At 45.8% G+C, this 19,535-nt stretch overlaps 1 protein-coding gene across 1 annotated transcript in view; it reads left to right on the top strand.

Annotated features, from left to right (window-relative positions):
• Positions 1–18,709, top strand: part of LOC146425832 (separin-like) — a gene marked incomplete at its 3' end in the record, with an annotated part of 31,043 nt that extends 12,334 nt beyond the window's left edge. The window contains exons 9-18 of the mRNA XM_085041089.1: positions 1,310–1,439; positions 4,564–4,703; positions 5,746–5,880; positions 7,220–7,342; positions 10,939–11,110; positions 12,671–12,796; positions 13,837–13,993; positions 16,628–16,737; positions 18,222–18,573; positions 18,640–18,709. Of these exons, the coding sequence (XP_084897215.1) occupies positions 1,310–1,439; positions 4,564–4,703; positions 5,746–5,880; positions 7,220–7,342; positions 10,939–11,110; positions 12,671–12,796; positions 13,837–13,993; positions 16,628–16,737; positions 18,222–18,573; positions 18,640–18,709 (1,515 nt within the window). The remainder of the gene's footprint in view (positions 1–1,309; positions 1,440–4,563; positions 4,704–5,745; positions 5,881–7,219; positions 7,343–10,938; positions 11,111–12,670; positions 12,797–13,836; positions 13,994–16,627; positions 16,738–18,221; positions 18,574–18,639) is intronic.
• Between the last annotated feature and the right edge of the window lie 826 nt (positions 18,710–19,535).

The following is a 19,535-nucleotide window of genomic DNA, read 5'->3' as shown; positions in this document are numbered from 1 at the left end:
TCCTGTCCCAAATCCGATCCCAAACCCCAAATCCTGTCCCAAATCCGATCCCAAACCCCAAATCCTGTCCCAATCTGATCCTAAACCCCAAATCCTGTCCCAAATCCGATCCCAACCCCAAATCCTGTCCCAACCATCCCAAACCCCAAATCCTGTCCCAAATCCGATCCCAAACCCCAACTCCTGTCCCAAATCCGATCCCAAACCCCAAATCCTGTCCCAAATCCGATCCCAAACCCCAACTCCTGTCCCAAATCCGATCCCAAACCCCAAATCCTGTCCCAAATCCGATCCCAAACCCCAAATCCTGTCCCAAATCCGATCCCAAACCCCAAATCCTGTCCCAAATCCGATCCCAAACCCCAAATCCTGTCCCAAATCCGATCCCAAACCCCAAATCCTGTCCCAAATCCGATCCCAAACCCCAAATCCTGTCCCAAATCCGATCCCAAACCCCAAATCCTGTCCCAAATCCGGTCCCAAACCCCAAATCCTGTCCCAAACCCCAAATCCTGTCCCAAATCCGATCCCAAACCCCAAATCCTGTCCCAAATCCGATCCCAAACCCCAACTCCTGTCCCAAATCCGATCCCAAACCCCAAATCCTGTCCCAAATCCGATCCCAAACCCCAAATCCTGTCCCAAATCCGATCCCAAACCCCAAATCCTGTCCCAAATCCGATCCCAAACCCCAAATCCTGTCCCAAATCCGGTCCCAAACCCCAAATCCTGTCCCAAACCCCAAATCCTGTCCCAAACCCCAAATCCTGTCCCAAACCCCAAATCCTGTCCCAAACCCCAAATCCTGTCCCAGACCCCAAATCCGGTCCCAAACCCCAAATCCTGTCCCAGACCCCAAATCCGATCCCAAATCCGACCCCAAATCCAATCCCAATCCCCAAATCCTGTCCCAGACCCCAAATCCGATCCCAAATCCGACCCCAAATCCAATCCCAATCCCCAAATCCAGTCCCAATCCCCAAATCCAATCCCAATCCCCAAGTCCAATCCCAATCCCCAAATCCAACCCCAAATCCAATCCCAAATCCGACCCCAAATCCCAAATCCAATCCCAAATCCGATCCCTGATCCCAAACCCCAAATCTGATCCCAAATCCAATCCCAACCCCCAAATCCCATCCCAACCCAAATCTGATCCCAAATCCAATCCCAATCCCCAAATCCCAAATCTAATCCCAAATCCAACCCCAAATCCCCAAATCAAATCCCAATCCCTGACCCCAAATCCGATCCCTGACCCCAAATCCCAAATCTGACCCCAAATCCGTCCCCAAATCCCAAACCCCAGAGCGTGGCTCGGCAGCGGCGCGGCAGAGCTGAGCTGCAGAAAGTTCCAGAACTGAACGATTTGGGGTTGGAGGGGAAATGGGGAGAAGAGCTTTGGGATGGAATCGACTGCAGCCTGGAGAAACATCGGGGTGAGATCCCAAAGGAATGGGATTTGGGGGGTTTGGGGGGGATGAGGGGTGGGAAGGGAATTTATGGGATTTTATGGGATTTTTGGGGATTCTGGAGGGGTGGGAAGGGATTTTATGGGATTTTGGAGGGTTTTTTGGGATTTTTCGGGAAGCTGGGAGGAGTTTTATGGGATTTTGGAGGGGTGGGAAGGGAATTTTTGGGAATTTTGGGAATTGTGGAGTATTGGGAATGGGATTTTTGGGGATTCTGGAGGGGTGGGAAGGGATTTTATGGGATTTTGGAGGGTTTTTTGGGATTTTTCGGGAAGCTGGGAGGAGTTTTATGGGATTTTGGAGGGGTGGGAAGGGAGTTTTTGGGATTTTTTGGGATTCTGGAGGGGTGGGAAGGGGATTTGTGGGATGAGGGAGGAGGCTGGAAGGGATTTTTGGGGATTTTTCGGGAGGCTGGAAGGAGTTCTATGGGATTTTGGAGGGGTGGGAAGGGATTTGGGTTTTGGGTTTGGGGGTGGGTTTTAGGGGAATTTTGGGGATTCTGGATGGGTGGGAAGGGAATTTTTGGGGAATTTTTGGGAGGATGGGGTGGTGGGAAGGGATTTTATGGGATTTTTGGGATTCTGGAGGGGTGGGAAGGGATTTTATGGGGATTTTGGAGGGTTGGGAAGAGATTTTTTGGGATTCTTTTAGATTGGGAAGAGATTTTTTGGGATCCTGGAGAGTGGAAAGGGTTTTTTTTTGGGGGATTCTGGAGGGGTGGGAAAGGGTTTTATGGGAATTTTTGGGAGGCTGGAGGGGTGGGAAGGGATTTTTGGGATGAGGGAGAGTAGGTTGGAAGGGTTTTTTATGGGATTTGTTGGGATTCTGGAGGGGCAGAAAGGGGATTCTTTGGGATTTTTTTAGGGTGGGAAGAGATTTTTTTGGGATCCTGGAGGATTGGGAAGAGATTTTTGGGATCCCAAGCCCATCCCACCCCAAAACCACAATTTTTTTTGGGCTCTAACCCAATTTTTTTGGGATCTAACTCCATTTTTTGGGGATATTTTTTGGGAATTCCCATTTTTTGGGGATTTTTTTGGGGGGTTTTTTGGGAATTCCCATTTTTTGGGCTCTAACTCCATTTTTTTGGGAAATTCCCATTTTTTGGACTCTAACCCCATTTTTTTGAGATTGTTTTCGGGAATTCCATTTTTTTTTTTCATTTTCCCATTTTTTTGGGATTTTTTTTTGGAAATTCCCATTTTTGGGGGGATTTTATTTTGGGAATTCCCATTTTTTTGGGCTCTAACCCCATTTTTTTGGGATTTTTTTTGGGAATTCCCTTTTTTGGGGATTTTTTTTGGGGAATTCCCATTTTTTGGGCTCTAACCCCATTTTTTCGGGGAATTCCTTTTTTTTGAGATTTTTTTGGGAATTCCCTTTTTTTGGGGATTTTTTTTGGGAATTCCCATTTTTTGAGGGATTTCTTTTGGGAATTCCCATTTTTTTGGGCTCTAACCCCATTTTTTAAGGGGGAATTCCCATTTTTTGGAATTTTTTTTGGGGAATTCCCATTTTTTTTGGGCTCTAACCCCATTTTTTTTTTTGGAGTTCTCTTTTTTTTTGGATTTTTTTTGGAGAATTTCCATTTTTGAGCTCTAACCCCAGTTTTTGGGGTTTTTTTTGGGAATTCCCATTTTTTTTGGATTTTTTTTTTTGGGAATTCCCATTTTTTGGGGGGATTTTTTTTGGGAATTCCCTTTTTTTTGGGCTCTAACCCCATTTTTTGGGGGAATTCCCATGTTTTGGGATTTTTTTGGGGGGAATTCTCATTTTTTTGGGGGAATTCCCCTTTTTTGGGCTCTAACCCCATTTTTTGGATTTTTTTGGGGGGAATTCCCTTTTTTTTGTTTTTTTTGAGAATTCCCATATTTTGGGGATTTTTTTTTGGGGAATTCCCATTTTTTTGGGTATTTTTTTTAGGAATTCCCATTTTTTGGGCTCCAATTTCCCAAATCTCTAACCCCATTTTTTGGGGGATTTTTTTTAGGAATTCCCATTTTTTGGGGGATTTTTTTTGGGAATCCCCATTTTTTTGGGGTAATTTTTTTTGGGAATTCCCCATTTTTTGGGCTCTAATTTCCCAAATCTCTAACCCCATTTTTTGGGGTATTTTTTTTGGGAATCCCCATTTTTGGGCTCTAATTTCCCAAATCTCTAACCCGATTTTTCTGGGATTTTTTTTTTGGGAATCCCCATTTTTTGGGGGATTTTTTTTGGGAATTCCCATTTTTTGGGAATTTTTTGGGTATTTTTTTTAGGAATCCCCATTTTTGGGCTCTAATTTCCCAAATCTCTAACCCCATTTTTTTTTTGGAATCCCCATTTTTTGGGATTTTTTTTTTTAGGAATCCCCATTTTTTGGGGATTTTTTTTGGGAATCCCCATTTTTTTGGGGATTTTTTTTAGGAATCCCCATTTTTTTGGGCATTTTTTTTGGGAATTCCCATTTTTTGCGAATTTTTTGGGTATTTTTTTTAGGAATCCCCATTTTTGGGCTCCAATTTCCCAAATCTCTAACCCCATTTTTTTGGGGGATTTTTTTTAGGAATTCCCCATTTTTGGGCTCCAATTTCCCAAATCTCTAACCCCATTTTTTTGGGGGATTTTTTTTAGGAATTCCCCATTTTTGGGCTCCAATTTCCCAAATCTCTAACCCCATTGTTTTGGGATTTTTTTTTTTGGGAATCCCCATTTTTTGGGCTCCAATTTCCCAAATCTCTAACCCCATTTTTTTGGGATTTTTTTTTTTTTTGGAATCCCCATTTTTTTGGGATTTTTTTTTTTTGGGAATCCCCATTTCTTTGGGGATTTTTTTGGGAATTCCCATTTTTTTGAGCTCTAACCCCATTTTTTTTGGGAATTCCCATTTTTTGGGCTCCAATTTCCCAAATCTCTAACCCCATTTTTTTGGGATTTTTTTTTTGGGAATTTCCCATTTTTTGGGAATTTTTGGGTATTTTTTTTAGAAATCCCCATTTTTTGGGCTCCAATTTCCCAAATCTCTAACCCCATTTTTTGGGGTATTTTTTTAGGAATTCCCATTTTTGGGCTCCAATTTCCCAAACCTCTAACCCCATGTTCTCCCCAGCCCTGACCCAGCCCCTGGGCGAAGCTCTCTCCCTCTGGACTCAACTCCTGGAAAATCCTGGAATTCCCAACCTGCGCAGCTCCGAGCAAACCAAAAGCTCCCTGCAGCTCCTCACCTCCCTCTTCCTGCTCCACGCCCAGGTCAGACCCACTGCCAGCATCCCCTGCAGCTTCCAGCAGCGTTTTGGGGGGTTTTGGGGGTTTTTTTTTTTTGGTTTTTTTCTTTTGGTTTTTTTGGGGTTTTTTCCTCTTTTTTTTCGGGTTTTTTCCTCTTTTTTTCTCTCTTTTTTTTTTCCTTTTTTCTCTTTTTTTTTTTTCTCTTTTTCCTCCTGTTTTTTCCTCCTGTTTTTCTCCTTCTTCTTTTCTCCTTCTTCTTTTCTCCTTCTTCTTTTCTCCTTCTTCTTTTCTCCTTCTTCTTTTCTCCTTCTTCTTTTCTCCTTCTTCTTTTCTCCTTCTTCTTTTCTCCTTCTTCTTTTCTCCTTCTTCTTTTCTCCTTCTTCTTTTCTCTTTTTTTCGGAATTTTTTTCGGATTTTTTTCCGGATTTTTTTCACCTTTTTTTCAGATTTTTTTCACTTTCTTTTCCCCATATTTATTTTCCTTTCCCCATATTTATTTTCCTTTCCCCATATTTACTTTCTTTTCCCCATATTTATTTTCCTTTCCCCATATTTTTCTTTTCCCCATATTTATTTTCCTTTCCCCATATTTATTTTCCTTTCCCCATATTTATTTTCTTTCTTTTCCCCATATTTATTTTCTTTCCCCATATTTACTTTTTTTCCCCATATTTACTTTCTTTTCCCCATATTTACTTTCTTTTCCCCATATTTACTTTCTTTTCCCCATATTTTCTTTCTTTTCCCCATATTTTCTTTCTTTTCCCCATATTTATTTTCCTTTCCCCATATTTATTTTCCTTTCATATTTATTTTCCCCATATTTATTTTCTTTTTCCCTATTTATTTTCCTTTCCCATATTTTCCTCCATATTTATTTTTCCCCACTTTTTCCCCCATAATTTCCCCACAATTTCCCCATTTTTCCCCTATTTTCCTGTATATTTTAATAAATAATATATATAATATACATAATATAAATAGAAACTAAAATAACACATATATTATCATATATATATATATAAAATACAATTAAAATATATAATTTTTCTATATTTTCCCCCAGCCCCTCCAGGCCCTGCAGAGCCTGCAGCTCCTCCTCTCTCTCTGCCAACGTTTTGGTGACAATTTGGGAATTTCCAACTCTCTCTGTGAAATCTGTAAAATCCTCCTGAGGCTGGAATGTCCTCACCAAGCTCAGGTAATCTGAATTTCCTCCTGGGAATTCTTCTTATTGTTTTTTATTAATTTTATTAGTAATTTAGTTTAATTTTTAATTTAATTTATTAAAATTTTTGTTATTTATTATTAATTTTTATTATTATTTTATTGTTCTTTTGTCTATTTGTTATTTTATTGTTTTATTTTTAATTTTTTTATTAATTTATTTTGTTATGTATACTATTTTATTTATTGTTTAATTATTTTACTACTTTAATTTTATTAGTTTATTTTTATTTTTATTATTTTATTAATATTTAATTTTATTTTTATTATTTTATTATTTATTTTTTATTATGTTATTACTCTATTTTATTTTTTAAAATTATTTAATCATCTTATTTTTATTATTTTATTATTTATTTTTATTATGGTATTACTTTGTTTCATTTTTTATTATTTTATTGTTGTATTTTTAATCTTGTTATTTTAATTTTATTATTTTAGTATTTATTTTTTATTATTTTATTACTTTATTTTATTATTATTTTTATTGAATTTAGGATTTTTGGGATCATTTTTGGGTCAGAATTCCCAGATTTTTCCTGGAGGATTTAGGAATTTTCTCCTAAATGGGATTTTTATTAAATTTAAGATTTTTGGGATCAAATCTCCTCTATTTTTGGGTTGGAATTCCTAGATTTCCTGGACCAGTTGGAACTTTTCCAGGATGGGATTTTTGGGTCAAAGCTCTCATTTTTGGGTCAGAATTCCCAGATTTTCCTGGAGCAGCTGGAATTTTCCCTGGATGAGGATTTAGGAATTTTCCCTGGATGAGATTTTTGGGATCAAATCTCTCATTTTTGGGTTAAAATTCCCAGATTTCCCTAGATGAGGATGTAGGAATTTTCTCCTAGGAATTATTTTTATTATTATTATTTTATTTTAAACTTTTTTTTCGCTATTTTGTTTTTTATTATATTATTTTAAAATTGTTTTTATTAAATTTAAGATTTTTGGGATAAAAGTTCTCATTTTTGGGTTAAATTCCCAGATTTTCCTGGAGCAGTTGGAATTTTTCCTGGGTGAGATTTTTGGGATCAAAGCTCTCATTTTCATGTTGAAATTCCCATATTTTCCTGGATGAGGATTTGGGAATTTTCTCCTAAATGGAATTTTTGGGATCAAATCTCTAATTTTTGGGTTAAATTCCCAGATTTTCCTGGAGCAGCTGGAACTTTTCCAGACTGGGATTTTTGGGATCAAATCTCTAATTTTTGGGTTAAAATTCCCATATTTTCCTGGATGAGGATTTGGGAATTTTCTCCTAAATGGAATTTTTGGGATCAAATCTCTAATTTTTGGGTTAAAATTCCCAGATTTTCCTGGAGAAGTTGGAATTTTTCCTGGATAAGGATTTGGGAATTGAGGATTCCCAGTTTTTGCTGCTGAAACATTCCAGGATCCTGCTGAGGAGTCACCTGTGCTGCCTGCAGGGGAAGGTGGGAAATCCCAAAAATATTGGGATTTGGGGGATTTGGGATTGGGGGATTTGGGATTTGCCTGCAGGGAAAGGTGGGAAAATCCCAAAAAATATTGGGATTTGGGATTGGGGGATTTGGGATCTCTCTGCAGGGGAAGGTGGGAAATTCCCAAAAATATGGGATTTGGGATTGGGGGATTTGGGATAAGGGGAATGGGATATGGAGGGATTTGGGATATGGAGGGATTTGGGATTGGGGGATTTGGGATCTGCCTGCAGGGAAAGGTGGGAATTTCCCAAAAAATACGGGATTTGGGGATTTGGGATTGTGGGATTTGGGATCTCTCTGCAGGGAAAGGTGGGAAAATCCCAAAAATATGGGATTTGGGGATTTGGGGCTGGGGGATTTGGGATCTTCTTGCAGGGAAAGGTGGGAATTCCAAAAATATTGGGATTTGGGATACGGAGATTGGGATTAGGGGATTTGGGATATGGAGGGATTTGGGATTGGGGGATTTGGGATCTCTCTGCAGGGAAAGGTGGGAAATTCCAAAAAAATACGGGATTTGGGATTGGGGGATTTGGGATCTGCCTGCAGGGGAAGGTGGGAAATTCCAAAAATATGGGATTTGGGGGATTTGGGATTGGGGGATTTGGGATCTCTCTGCAGGGAAGGGTGGGAAAATCCCAAAAAATATGGGATTTGGGATGGAGGGATTTGGGATGGAGGGATTTGGGGATTTGGAGGAATTTGGGATCGGGGGATTTGGGATCTGCCTGCAGGGGAAGGTGGGAAATCCCCAAAAATATGGGATTTGGGATTTGGGATCTCTCTGCAGGGGAAGGTGGGAAATTCCCAAAAATATTGGGATTTGGGATATGAAGATTGGGATTAGGGGATTTGGGATATGGAGGGATTTGGGATTGGGGGATTTGGGATTTGCCTGCAGGGGAAGGTGGGAAAATCCCAAAAATATTGGGATTTGGGATTGGGGGATTTGGGAACTGCCTGCAGGGGAAGGTGGGAAATCCCAAAAATATGGGATTTGGGATCGGGGAAATGGGATGGGGGGATTTGGGATCAGCCTGCAGGGAAAGGTGGGGAAATCCCAAAAATATGGGATTTGGGGGATTTGGGATTTGGGGGATTTGGGATTGGGGGATTTGGGATTGGGGGATTTGGGATCTACCTGCAGGGAAAGGTGGGAAAATCCCCAAAAATATGGGATTTGGGATATGAAGATTGGGATTAGGGGATTTGGGATATGGAGGGATTTGGGATTGTGGGATTTGGGATCTCACTGCAGGGAAAGGTGGGAAATTCCCAAAAATATGGGATTTGGGGTTGGGGAAATGGGATGGAGGGATTTGGGATCTGCCTGCTGGGAATGGTGGGAAAATCCCAAAAAATATTGGGATTTGGGGGATTTGGGATTGAGAGATTTGGGATCAGCCTGCTGGGAAGGGTGGGAAAATCCCAAAAAATATGGAATTTGCGATATGGAGATTGGGATTAGGGGATTTGGGATTGGGGGGATTTGGGATCTGCCTGCAGGGAAAGGTGGGGAAATCCAAAAAAATATGGGATTTGGGATTGAGGAAATGTGATTGGGAGATTTGGGATAGAGGGATTTGGGATATGGAGGGATTTGGGATCTACTTGCAAGGAAAGGTGGGAAATTCCCAAAAATATTGGGATTTGGCATTGGGGGATTTGGGATATGGAGGGATTTGGGATTGGGGGATTTGGGATCTGCCTGCAGGGGAAGGTGGGAAATTCCCAAAAATATGGGATTTGGGATTGGGGGATTTGGGATGGAGGGATTTGGGATTTGCCTGCAGGGAAAGATGGGATATGGGAATTCCTGAAAAAATATGGGATTTGGGATGGAAGGATTTGGGATTGAGGGATTTGGGATATGGAGATTGGGATGGAGGGATTTGGGATTGGGGGATTTGGGATGGAGGGATTTGGGATCTGCCTGCAGGGGAAGGTGGGATATGGGAATTCCCAAAAAATATGGGATTTGGGATATGGGGAATTTGGGATAAGGGAATTTGGGGTGAGGGGAGTGGGGTGAGGGATTTGGGATATGGGAATATAGGGATTGGGATGGAGAGATTTGGGATTGGGATGAGGGGATTGGATGAGGGATTTGGGATAAGGGGAATGAGATGTGGAATTGGGATGAGGGATTTGGGATATGGGGATTGGGATTGGGGGAATTGGGATGGAGGAATAGAGATGAGGGAATCAGGGAATTGGGATGCAAGGATTGGGATGAGGGGATTTAGGATTGAGGGGAATTGGGATGAGGGGATTTGGGTTGGGGGATTGGGATGCAGGAATTGTTAATCAGGGATTTGGGATTGGGATGAGGGAATTAGGGGGATTGGGATGGAAGGATCAGGGTGAGGGAATTGGGATGGAGGGAATTGGGATGAGGGAATAGAGGGATTGGGATGGCAAGATCAGGGTGAGGGAATTGAGGAATTGGGATGCAGGAATTGTTAATCAGGGAATGGGGTTGACAGAAGCAGGGTGAGGGAATTGGGATTGGGATGAGGGAATCAGGGAATTGGGGAATTGGGATGGGGGAATAGAGGAATTGGGATTGGAATGAGGGAATTGGGATGAGGGAATTGGGATTGGGATGGCAGGACCAGGGTGAGGGAATTGGGATTGGGATTGAGGGAATTGGGATTGGGATGAGGGAATAGAGGAATTGGGATTGAGGGAATCAGGGAATAGGGATGGCAGGATCAGGGTGAGGGAATTGGGATTGGGATTGAGGGAATCAGGGAATTGGGATGCAGGAACTGTTAATCAGGGAATGGGGCTGACAGGACCAGGGTGAGGGAATTGGGATGAGGGAATAGAGGAAGTGGGATTGGGATGGAGGGAACTGGGGAATTGGGATGCAGGAATTGGGATGGGGATGAGGGGAATGGGATTGGGATGAAGGAATTGGGATGCAGGAATTGTTAATCAGGGAATTGATCTGACAGGATGAGGGTGAGGTAATTAGGATGAGGGAATAGAGGAATTGGGATTGGGATGGGGGAATTGGGATGAGGGAATTGGGGAATTGGGATTGAGGGAATCAGGGAATTGGGATGCAGGAACTGTTAATCAGGGAGTGGGACTGACAGAACCAGGGTGAGGGAATTGGGATTGGGATGGAGGGATTTGGATGAGGGGAATGGGATTGGGATGAGGGGAATAGAGGAACTGGGATTGGGATGAGGGAATTGGGATTGGGTTGAGGGAATTGGGGAATTAGGATTGAGGGAATCAGGGAATTGGGATGGCAGGATCAGGGTGAGGGAATCAGGGAATTGGGATTGAGAGATTTGGGATTGGGATGAGGGAATCAGGGAATTGGGATGAGGGAATAGAGGAATTAGGATTGAGGGAATCAGGGAATTGGGATGGAGGGATTTGGGATTGGGATGAGGGAATCAGGGAATTGGGATGAGGGAATTGAGGAATTGGGATGGAGGGATTTGGGATTGGGATGAGGGAATCAGAGAATTAGGATGCAGCAATTGCTAATCAGTGACTCACTCTGACCCCACCAACCCCAATCAATCCCAAATTTCCCCCATTGGCAGGTACCCCAGGCCGTCTCCCTGCTGCAGGAAGCCCTGCAGGAGCCCAGCAGCCTCAGGGCCACCAAGGCCTGGTTCCTGGCCAGGGCTGAGCGGCTGCAGCTCGTGGCTACCGTGCTGGAGCTGCCGCTAGCCCAGCTGGGACAGTCACTGCGCCAGGACATCCTGCGGCACGGTCTGTGGGATTTGGGGTTGGGGAGGCTTTGGGGTGAGGAGGAACAACAGGAAGAGAGTTTGGGATGAGGAGGAGGAAGAGGAAAAGAGTTTGGGATGAGGAGGAAGAGGGAAAGGCTTTGGGATGAGGAGGAAGAGGAAAAGAGTTTGGGATGAGGAGGAAGAGGGAAAGGCTTTGGGATGAGGAGGGAGAATTTGGGAAGAGGAGGAAGAGAAAGAATGTTTGAGATGAAGAGGGAAAGAGTTTGGGATGAGGAGGGAGAATTTGTGGTGAAAAGGAACAAGAGGGAGGGAGTTTGGGATGGGAAAGGAGAGTTTGGGATGAGGAGGAAGAGGGAAAGAGTTTGGGATGAAGACAAGGAAGGAGGGAGTTTGGGATGGGGAGAAAGAGAGTTTGGGAATGAAAAGGGACAGAGTTTGGGGTGAAGCGGAAAAGGCAAAGAGTTTGGGATGAAGAGGGAAAGAGTTTAGGGTGAGGAGGGAAAGAAAGAGTTTGGGATGACAAAAAGGAGGGAGGGTTTGGGATGAGGAGAAAAAGAGGGTTTGGGATGAAGAGGAAGAGGAAATTTGGGAATGAAGAGGAAGAGTTTGGGACGAAGAGGGAGAGAGTTTGGGATGACAAAGAGGGTGAGTTTGGGATGAGGAAGGAGAGGAAGAGGAGGAGATTTGGGATGGGATGGGGAGGAAGAGAGTTTGGATGGGGAGGAAGGGAGAGTTTGGGATGAGGAGGGAGAGGAAGAGAGAGTTTGGGATGAGGAGGAAGAGGAAGAGAGAGTTTGGGATGAGGAGGAAGAGGAAGAGAGAGTTTGGGATGAGGAGGAAGAGGAAGAGAGAGTTTGGGATGGGGAGGAAGAGGAAGAGAGAGTTTGGGATGGGGAGGAAGAGGAAGAGAGAGTTTGGGATGGGGAGGAAGAGGAAGAGAGAGTTTGGGATGGGGAGGAAGAGGAAGAGAGAGTTTGGGATGGGGAGGAAGAGGAAGAGAGAGTTTGGGATGTGGAGGAAGAGGAAGAGAGAGTTTGGGATGGGGAGGAAGAGGAAGAGAGAGTTTGGGATGGGGAGGAAGAGGAAGAGAGAGTTTGGGATGGGGAGGAAGAGGAAGAGAGAGTTTGGGATGGGGAGGAAGAGGAAGAGAGAGTTTGGGATGGGGAGGAAGAGGGTTTGGGATGAAGACTGAGAGAGTTTGGGAATGAGGAGAAAGGGAGTTTGGGATGAGAAGGCAAAGAGTTTGGGATGTGGAGGAAAAGGGAAAGAAGAGGAAGAGGGAGAGTTTGGGATGAGGAGGAGGAGGAGGGAGAAGGGAATTTGGGATGGGTTGAAGAGGAAGGGCAGATCCAGGATTCAGAGGGAGGAGAGAATTCAGGATCGGGAGGAGGAGGAGAAGGGAATTAGGGACTGGGAGGAAGCTTTGCCCTGAGGAGGAGGAGGAGGAGGAGAGAATTCAGGATCGGGAGGAGGAGAAGAAGGGAATTTGGGTTGGGATGAGGATGATGAGGATGATGAGGATGATGAGGATGAGGATGATCCCAGGAACGCTCAGGCCGCTGTTCTCCCGTTGTTCCAGGCTGGAGCAGCCCCAGGGTGGCTCTGCTGGAAGCCCAGAAGCTGCTGAGGAGTGTGCTGGTGTTGCTGCTGGGCAGTGAGCTGCTGGGATCTGCCAGGGCTGTGAGAGCTGAGGAGCCCCAGAGCGGTGAGGGACTGGGAATAGTGGGGAACTGGGAGTGGGGGAACTGGGGACTGGGAATGGGGAACTGGGAATGGGGTTGGAACCTTTGGGGAACTGGTAGTGGGAACTGGGGACTGGGATGGAACCTCTGGGAGACTGGGAATGGGGAGCTGGGAATGGGAACTGGGAGTGGGGTTGGATCCTTTGGGAAACTGGGAATGGGGTTGGAACCTCTGGGAAACTGGGAGTGGGAACTGGGAATGGGGCACTGGGAGTGGGGACTGGGAGTGGGGTTGGGTCCTTTGGGAAACTGGGAGTGGGAACTGGGAATGGGGCACTGGGAGTGGGAACTGGGAATGGGGCACTGGGAGTGGGGACTGGGAGTGGGGAACTGGGAGTGGGCACTGGGAGTGGGGACTGGGAGTGGGGTTGGGTCCTTTGGGAAACTGGGAGTGGGGACTGGGAACTGGGACTGGGAATGGGGACAGGGAATGGGGAACTGGGAGTGGGGACTGGGAGTGGGGTTGGAACGTTTGGGAAACTGGGAATGGGGTTGGAACATTTGGGAAGGATTGGGAAGGGGGTTGGGTCCTTTGGGAATGAGTTTGGATCCTCTGGGAAGGATTGGGAGCTTCAGGAATGAGTTTGGATCCTCTGGAATGAGTTTGGTGCTTTTGGGATCCTCTGGAATGAGTTTGGATCCTCAGGGAAGGATTGGGAATCTCTGAGAATTAGTTTGGTTCTTGTGGAAACCTCTGGGATGAGTTTGGATCCTTTGGGAATGAGTTTGGAACCTTTGGAATGGCTTTGGTTCCTGTTGGGATCCTCTGGAATGAGTTTGGATCCTCAGGGAAGGATTGGGAATCTCTGAGAATGAGTTTGGTTCTTCTGGAAACCTCTGGAATGAGTTTGGATCCTTTGGGATCCTCTGGAATGAGTTTGGTTCGTTGGGAATGGATTGGGTTCTTTGGGAAGGACTGGGGGAATGGTTCCAGGAACATTCCTGCTGTTTTTCCCATTTTCCCCATCCCAATCCCTCTGTTTTCCCCATTTTTCCCCCCCAGGTGACTCTCTGGTGCTCAAGTGGTCACTGCTGGGCGACTCGCTGAGCTGCTGCCGGCGGCTGGCCGAGCTGCTGGCCAGGCAGGAGGAGCTGTGCCAGGCCAGGGCCTTCTGCTGCCAGGGGCTGGGACTGGCTGGGCACCTGATGGACACCCCCTGGTGAGGATTGGGGTCATTTGGGATTAGTTTGGATTGATTGGGGTCAATTATAATTGATTATAATTGATTGGGATTGGTTGGGATGATTTGGGATTGGGATCAATGAGCTGTGCCAGGCCAGGGCCTTCTGCTGCCAGGGGCTGGGACTGGCTGGGCACCTCCAGGACACCCCCTGGTGAGCATTTGGGGTCATTTGGGGTCATTTTGGGGTCATTTGGGATCGAGTGGGATTGATTATAATTGATTGGGATTGATTTGGATCGATTATAATTTATTATAGTTGATTGGGATTGGGATCAATGGGGATTGGGATCAATGAGCTGTGCCAGGCCAGGGCCTTCTGCTGCCAGGGGCTGGGACTGGCTGGGCACCTCTACACCATGCCCTGGTGAGCATTTGGGGTCATTTGGGGTCATTTTGGGGTCATTCAGGATCATTTGGGATCGATTGGGATCGATTGGGATTGGGGTCAATGAGCTGTGCCAGGCCAGGGCCTTCTGCTGCCAGGGGCTGGGCGTGGCTGGGCTCCTCCAGGGCACCCTCTGGTGAGGATTTGGGGTCATTTGGGATCGATTTGGGGCCATTTGGGGTCATTTTGGGGTCATTCAGGATCATTTGGGATCGATTGGGATAGATTGGGATTGATTGGGATTTGTGATCAATGAGCTGTGCCAGGCCAGGGCATTCTGCTGCCAGGGGCTGGGACTGGCTGGGCACCTGATGGACACCCCCTGGTGAGCATTTGGGGTTGGGAATGGGATTGGGATCGATTTGGGATCATTTGGGATTGATTATAATTGATCAGGATTGATTGGGATTGAAATTGGGATCGATTGGGATTGGGATCAATGAGCTGTGCCAGGCCAGGGCATTCTGCTGCCAGGGGCTGGGCATGGCTGGGCACCTGATGGACACCCCCTGGTGAGCATTTGGGTCATTTGGGATCAGGATTATAATTGATTATAATTGATTATAATTGATTGGGATCAATTGGGATTGATTGGGATCGATTGGGATTGGGGTCAATGAGCTGTGCCAGGCCAGGGCCTTCTGCTGCTGGGGCTGGGCATGGCTGGGCACCTGATGGACACCCCCTGGTGAGCATTTGGGGTCACTTGGGATCGATTTGGGGTCATTCAGGATCATTTGGGGTCATTTGGGATCATTTGGGATCATTTGGGATCGATTGGGGTTGATTGGGATCAATGGGGATTGGGATCAATGAGCTGTGCCAGGCCAGGGCCTTCTGCTGCCAGGGGCTGGGCATGGCTGGGCACCTGATGGACACCCCTTGGTGAGCATTTGGGGTCATTTGGGATCAATTATAATTGATTGTAATTGATTGGGATTGATTGGGATCAATTGGGATTGATCAGAATTGAGATTGGATTGATTGGGATTTGTGATCAATGAGCTGTGCCAGGCCAGGGCCTTCTGCTGCCAGGGGCTGGGGCTGGCTGGGCACCTGATGGACACCCCCTGGTGAGCATTTGGGGTTGGGAGTGGGATTGGGATCGATTGGGATTGATTATAATTGATTATGGTTGATTGTGATTGATTGGGATTGAAATTGGGATCGATTGGGATTGGGATCAATGAGCTGTGCCAGGCCAGGGCATTCTGCTGCCAGGGGCTGGGCATGGCTGGGCACCTCTACACCACTCCCTGGTGAGGATTTGGGGTCATTTGGGATCGATTTGGGGTCATTTGGGATTGATTTGGGGTCATTCAGGATCATTTGGGGTCCTTTGGGATTGATTTGGATTGATTGAGACTGGGATTGGGATCAATGGGGATTGGGATCAATGAGCTGTGCCAGGTTGTTCTGCTGCCAGGGGCTGGGCATGGCTGGGCACCTGATGGACACCCCCTGGTGAGCATTTGGGGTTGGGAATGGGATTGGGATCGATTTGGGATTGATTTGGGTTGATTGGAATTGATTTGGATTGGGATCATTCAGGATCAGGATTGGGATAATTCAGGATTGGTATCATTCAGGATTGGGATCATTTGGGATCAGGATAGGGGTTGGAATTGGGATCATTCAGGAATGAGATTGGGACCATTTGGGATTGGGATCATTCAGGAATGGGATTGGGATTGGAATTAGGATCATTCAGGATCAGGATTGGGATAATTCAAGATTGGGATAATTCGGGATCAGGATTGGGGTTGGAATTGGGATCATTCAGAAATGGGATTGGGATCATTTGGGATTCAGATCATTCAGGAATGGGATTGGGTTTGGAATTAGGATCATTCAGGATCAGGATTGGGATCATTCAGGATTGGGATAATTCGGGATCAGGATTGGGATCATTTGGGATCATTCAGGAATGGGATCAGATTTGGGATCAGGATTGGAATCACTTGGGATCAGGATTGGGATCAGGAATGGGATCATTCAGGAATGGGATAATTCAGGGATCAGATTTGGGATCAGGATTGGGATCATTCAGGAATGAGAGATAAAACACCACTGAGAAAGGATTCAGGTGAAAATGGGAATTCATTCCCACCTCCCTTCCTGCTCCAGAGGCTGTGTGGAGGAGGATCCGAGTGATATTTTCCCAATTTTCCCAGTTTTTTCCTAATTTTCCTGCTTTTTCCCAATTTTTCCCATTTTTTTCCCAGGTGCACAGAGTTCCTGGTGCTGAAATCTCAGCTGGAATTACTGCAGGGAGAGACAGAGCTGAGCAATTCCCACCTGCAGCATTCCCTGTTCCTGCTGCAGCCTCAACCTGGTGAGCCCAGAAATCCCAAAAATCCAGAAATCCCAAAAATCCCAGAAATCTAAATTTGGGAATCCCAAAAATCCCAGTTATCCCAGTTTGGGAATGGGAAATTCCAGAGCTGAGCAACTCCCACCTGCAGCATTCCCTGTTCCTGCTGCAGCCCCAGCCTGGTGAGCACAGAAATCCCAGAAATCCCAAAAATCCCAGTCTGGAGATCCCAAAAATCCCAGAAATCTAAATTTGGGAATCCCAAAAATCCCAGTTTATCCCAGTTTGGGAATGGGAAATTCCAGAGCTGAGCAATTCCCACCTGCAGCATTCCCTGTTCCTGCTGCAGCCCCAGCCTGGTGAGCACAGAAATCCCAAAATTCCCAGAAATCCCATAAATCCCAGTCTGGGGATCCCAAAAATCTCAGTTATTCCGGTCTGGGGATCCCAAAAAATCCCAAAAATCCCAGTTTGGGAATGGGAAATTCCAGAGCTGAGCAACTCCCACCTTCAGCCTCATCCTGGTGAGTTCTGGGTTTCCAAAAATCCCCAAAATCCTGGTTTGGTGTTCCCAGAAATCCCAAAAATCCTAATTATCTTGGTCTGGGGATCCCAAAAATCCTAATTATCTTGGTCTGGGGATCCCAAAAATCCCAGAAATCCCAGTCTGGGGATCACAGAAATCCCAGTTTTCCCAGTTTGGGAATGGGAAATTCCAGAGTTAAGCCATTCCCACCTCCAGCCTCATCCTGGTGAGTTCTGGGATCCCAAAAATCCCCAAAATCCTAATTATCTTGATCTGGGGATCCCAAAAATCCCAGAAATCCCAGTTTGGGAATCCTAGAGATCCCAAAAATCCCAGTCTGGGAATCCTAGAGATCCCAGTTATCCCAGTCTGGGGATCCCAAAAATCCCATTTGTTCCAGTCTGGGGATCCCAAAAATCCCAAATTTGGAACAGAGTTGGATCCAGGTTTTTGGGATCCAGGTTTTTTCGGCATCCAGGTTTTTGGGATCCAGATTTCTGAAACCCTTTTTGGGCTGGAAAATCCCAAATTTGGAACAGAGTTGGATCCAGGTTTTTGGGGATCCAGTTCTTTTTGGGCTCCAGGTTTTTTGGGATCCAGTTCTTTTTGGGATCCAGGTTTTTTTTGGGATCTAGGTTTTTTGGGATCCAGATTTCTGAACCTCTTTTTAGGCTGGAAAATCCCAAATTTGGAATAGAGTTTGCTGTAGGTTTTTGGGGCTCCAGAGTTTTTTGGATCCAAGTTTTTCCAGATCCAGTTCTTTTTGGGATCCATTTTTTTTGGGATCTAGATTTCTGAACCCCTTTTTAGGCTGGAAAATCCCAAATTGGGAACAGGGTTTGCTCCAGGGTTTTTTTGGGATCAAGTTTTTTTAGAGCCAATTTTTTTTTTGGGATCCAACTGGGGATCCAACTAAAAGCTTTTTAGGTCTCTTTTTGGGACAGGAAATCCTAATTTCTCTCTCTCCCTCTCTCTGCAGCTCCCAAACTTCCTCCCCACCCTCCTCTCCGATCCAAGATCCACCTGCAGAAATTCCACCCAGAAAACCCAAAACCTCATCCTGAAAACCCCAAAAATTCTGAAAACGCCAAAAACCCCGAAAATCCCCAAAACCCCAAAAATCCTGAAACCACCAAAAATGCTCAAAACCCTGAAAACCCCAAAAACCCCAAAAATCCCCAAAATCCCAAAAACCCCCGAAACCATTCCGAAAACCCCAAAAATCCCCAAAACCTCAAAAACCCCAAAACCCCCAAAATTCCTGAAAATCCTAAAAACCCCAAAAATCCTGAAACCACCCAAAACCCTACAAACCCCCAAAACCCCAAAAACTCCAAAAACCCCAAAACCCACCCTGAAAACCCTAAAACCCCCAAAAATCCTGAAACCACCAAAACCCCTGCAAACCCCCAAAACCCCAAAAACCCCAAAAACCCCAAACCCCCTGAGGAGGAGGAGGAGGAGGAACCCCAAATCCTGCACGGCCCCTCTCTGCTCTCCCTCTCCCCTCCCTCCCTCCCCGACAATCCCGCCGCTCTCTCCGCCTCTCCCACCCTAAAATCCGGGAAAAGGAACGTTCTGGAATTCCCGGAATTCCTGGCTCACCCTTTGGGGTGTCCCTGTGGGGTTTGCTCTGATCCCATCCTGGAGCTGCTGGCGCTGCGCTGGCTGCTGGCCTGGGCCAGGGGGACACTGGGGACACCCCAGGGGACATTGGGGACACCCCAGGGGACACCCCAGGGGACATCAGAGGGGGTGGCACTGGTGTGGAAGGTTCTGGAAAGGGGGAAACGGGCTGGGGAGAGGCTGGCCGAGAGGATTTGGGGGATTTTGGGGGTTTTTGGGATGGATGGGAATGGGGAGAGGATTTGGGGGAATGGTGGGATTGATGGGATTGGGAATGGGAATTTTGGGAATGGGGTTGGGATTAATGGGAATGGGGTTGGGATTATTGGGAATGGGGAGAGGATTTTTGGGAATTGTGGGGTTTTGGGAAATGGGGTTAGTGGGGATGGGATTGGGAATGGGATTTCTGGGAATGGAGATGGAATTAATGGGAATGGGATTTCTGGGAATGGAGATGGAATTAGTGGGAATGGGATTTCTGGGAATGGGATTTCTGGGAATGGAGATGGAATTAGTGGGAATGGGATTTCTGGGAATGGAGATGGAATTAGTGGGAATGGGATTTCTGGGAATGGGGATGGAATTAATGGGAATGGGATTTCTGGGAATGGGGATGGGAATGGGGATAGGATTTTTGGGAATGGGATTGAGAATGACAACGGGATTT

The sequence above is a fragment of the Lichenostomus cassidix genome, chromosome 29, assembly GCF_008360975.1.
Source record: "Lichenostomus cassidix isolate B80296 chromosome 29, HeHo_3.0, whole genome shotgun sequence".
In the NCBI taxonomy this organism is placed as follows: Eukaryota; Metazoa; Chordata; class Aves; order Passeriformes; family Meliphagidae; genus Lichenostomus; species Lichenostomus cassidix.
This window is presented reverse-complemented; position numbering and strand designations above follow the sequence as displayed.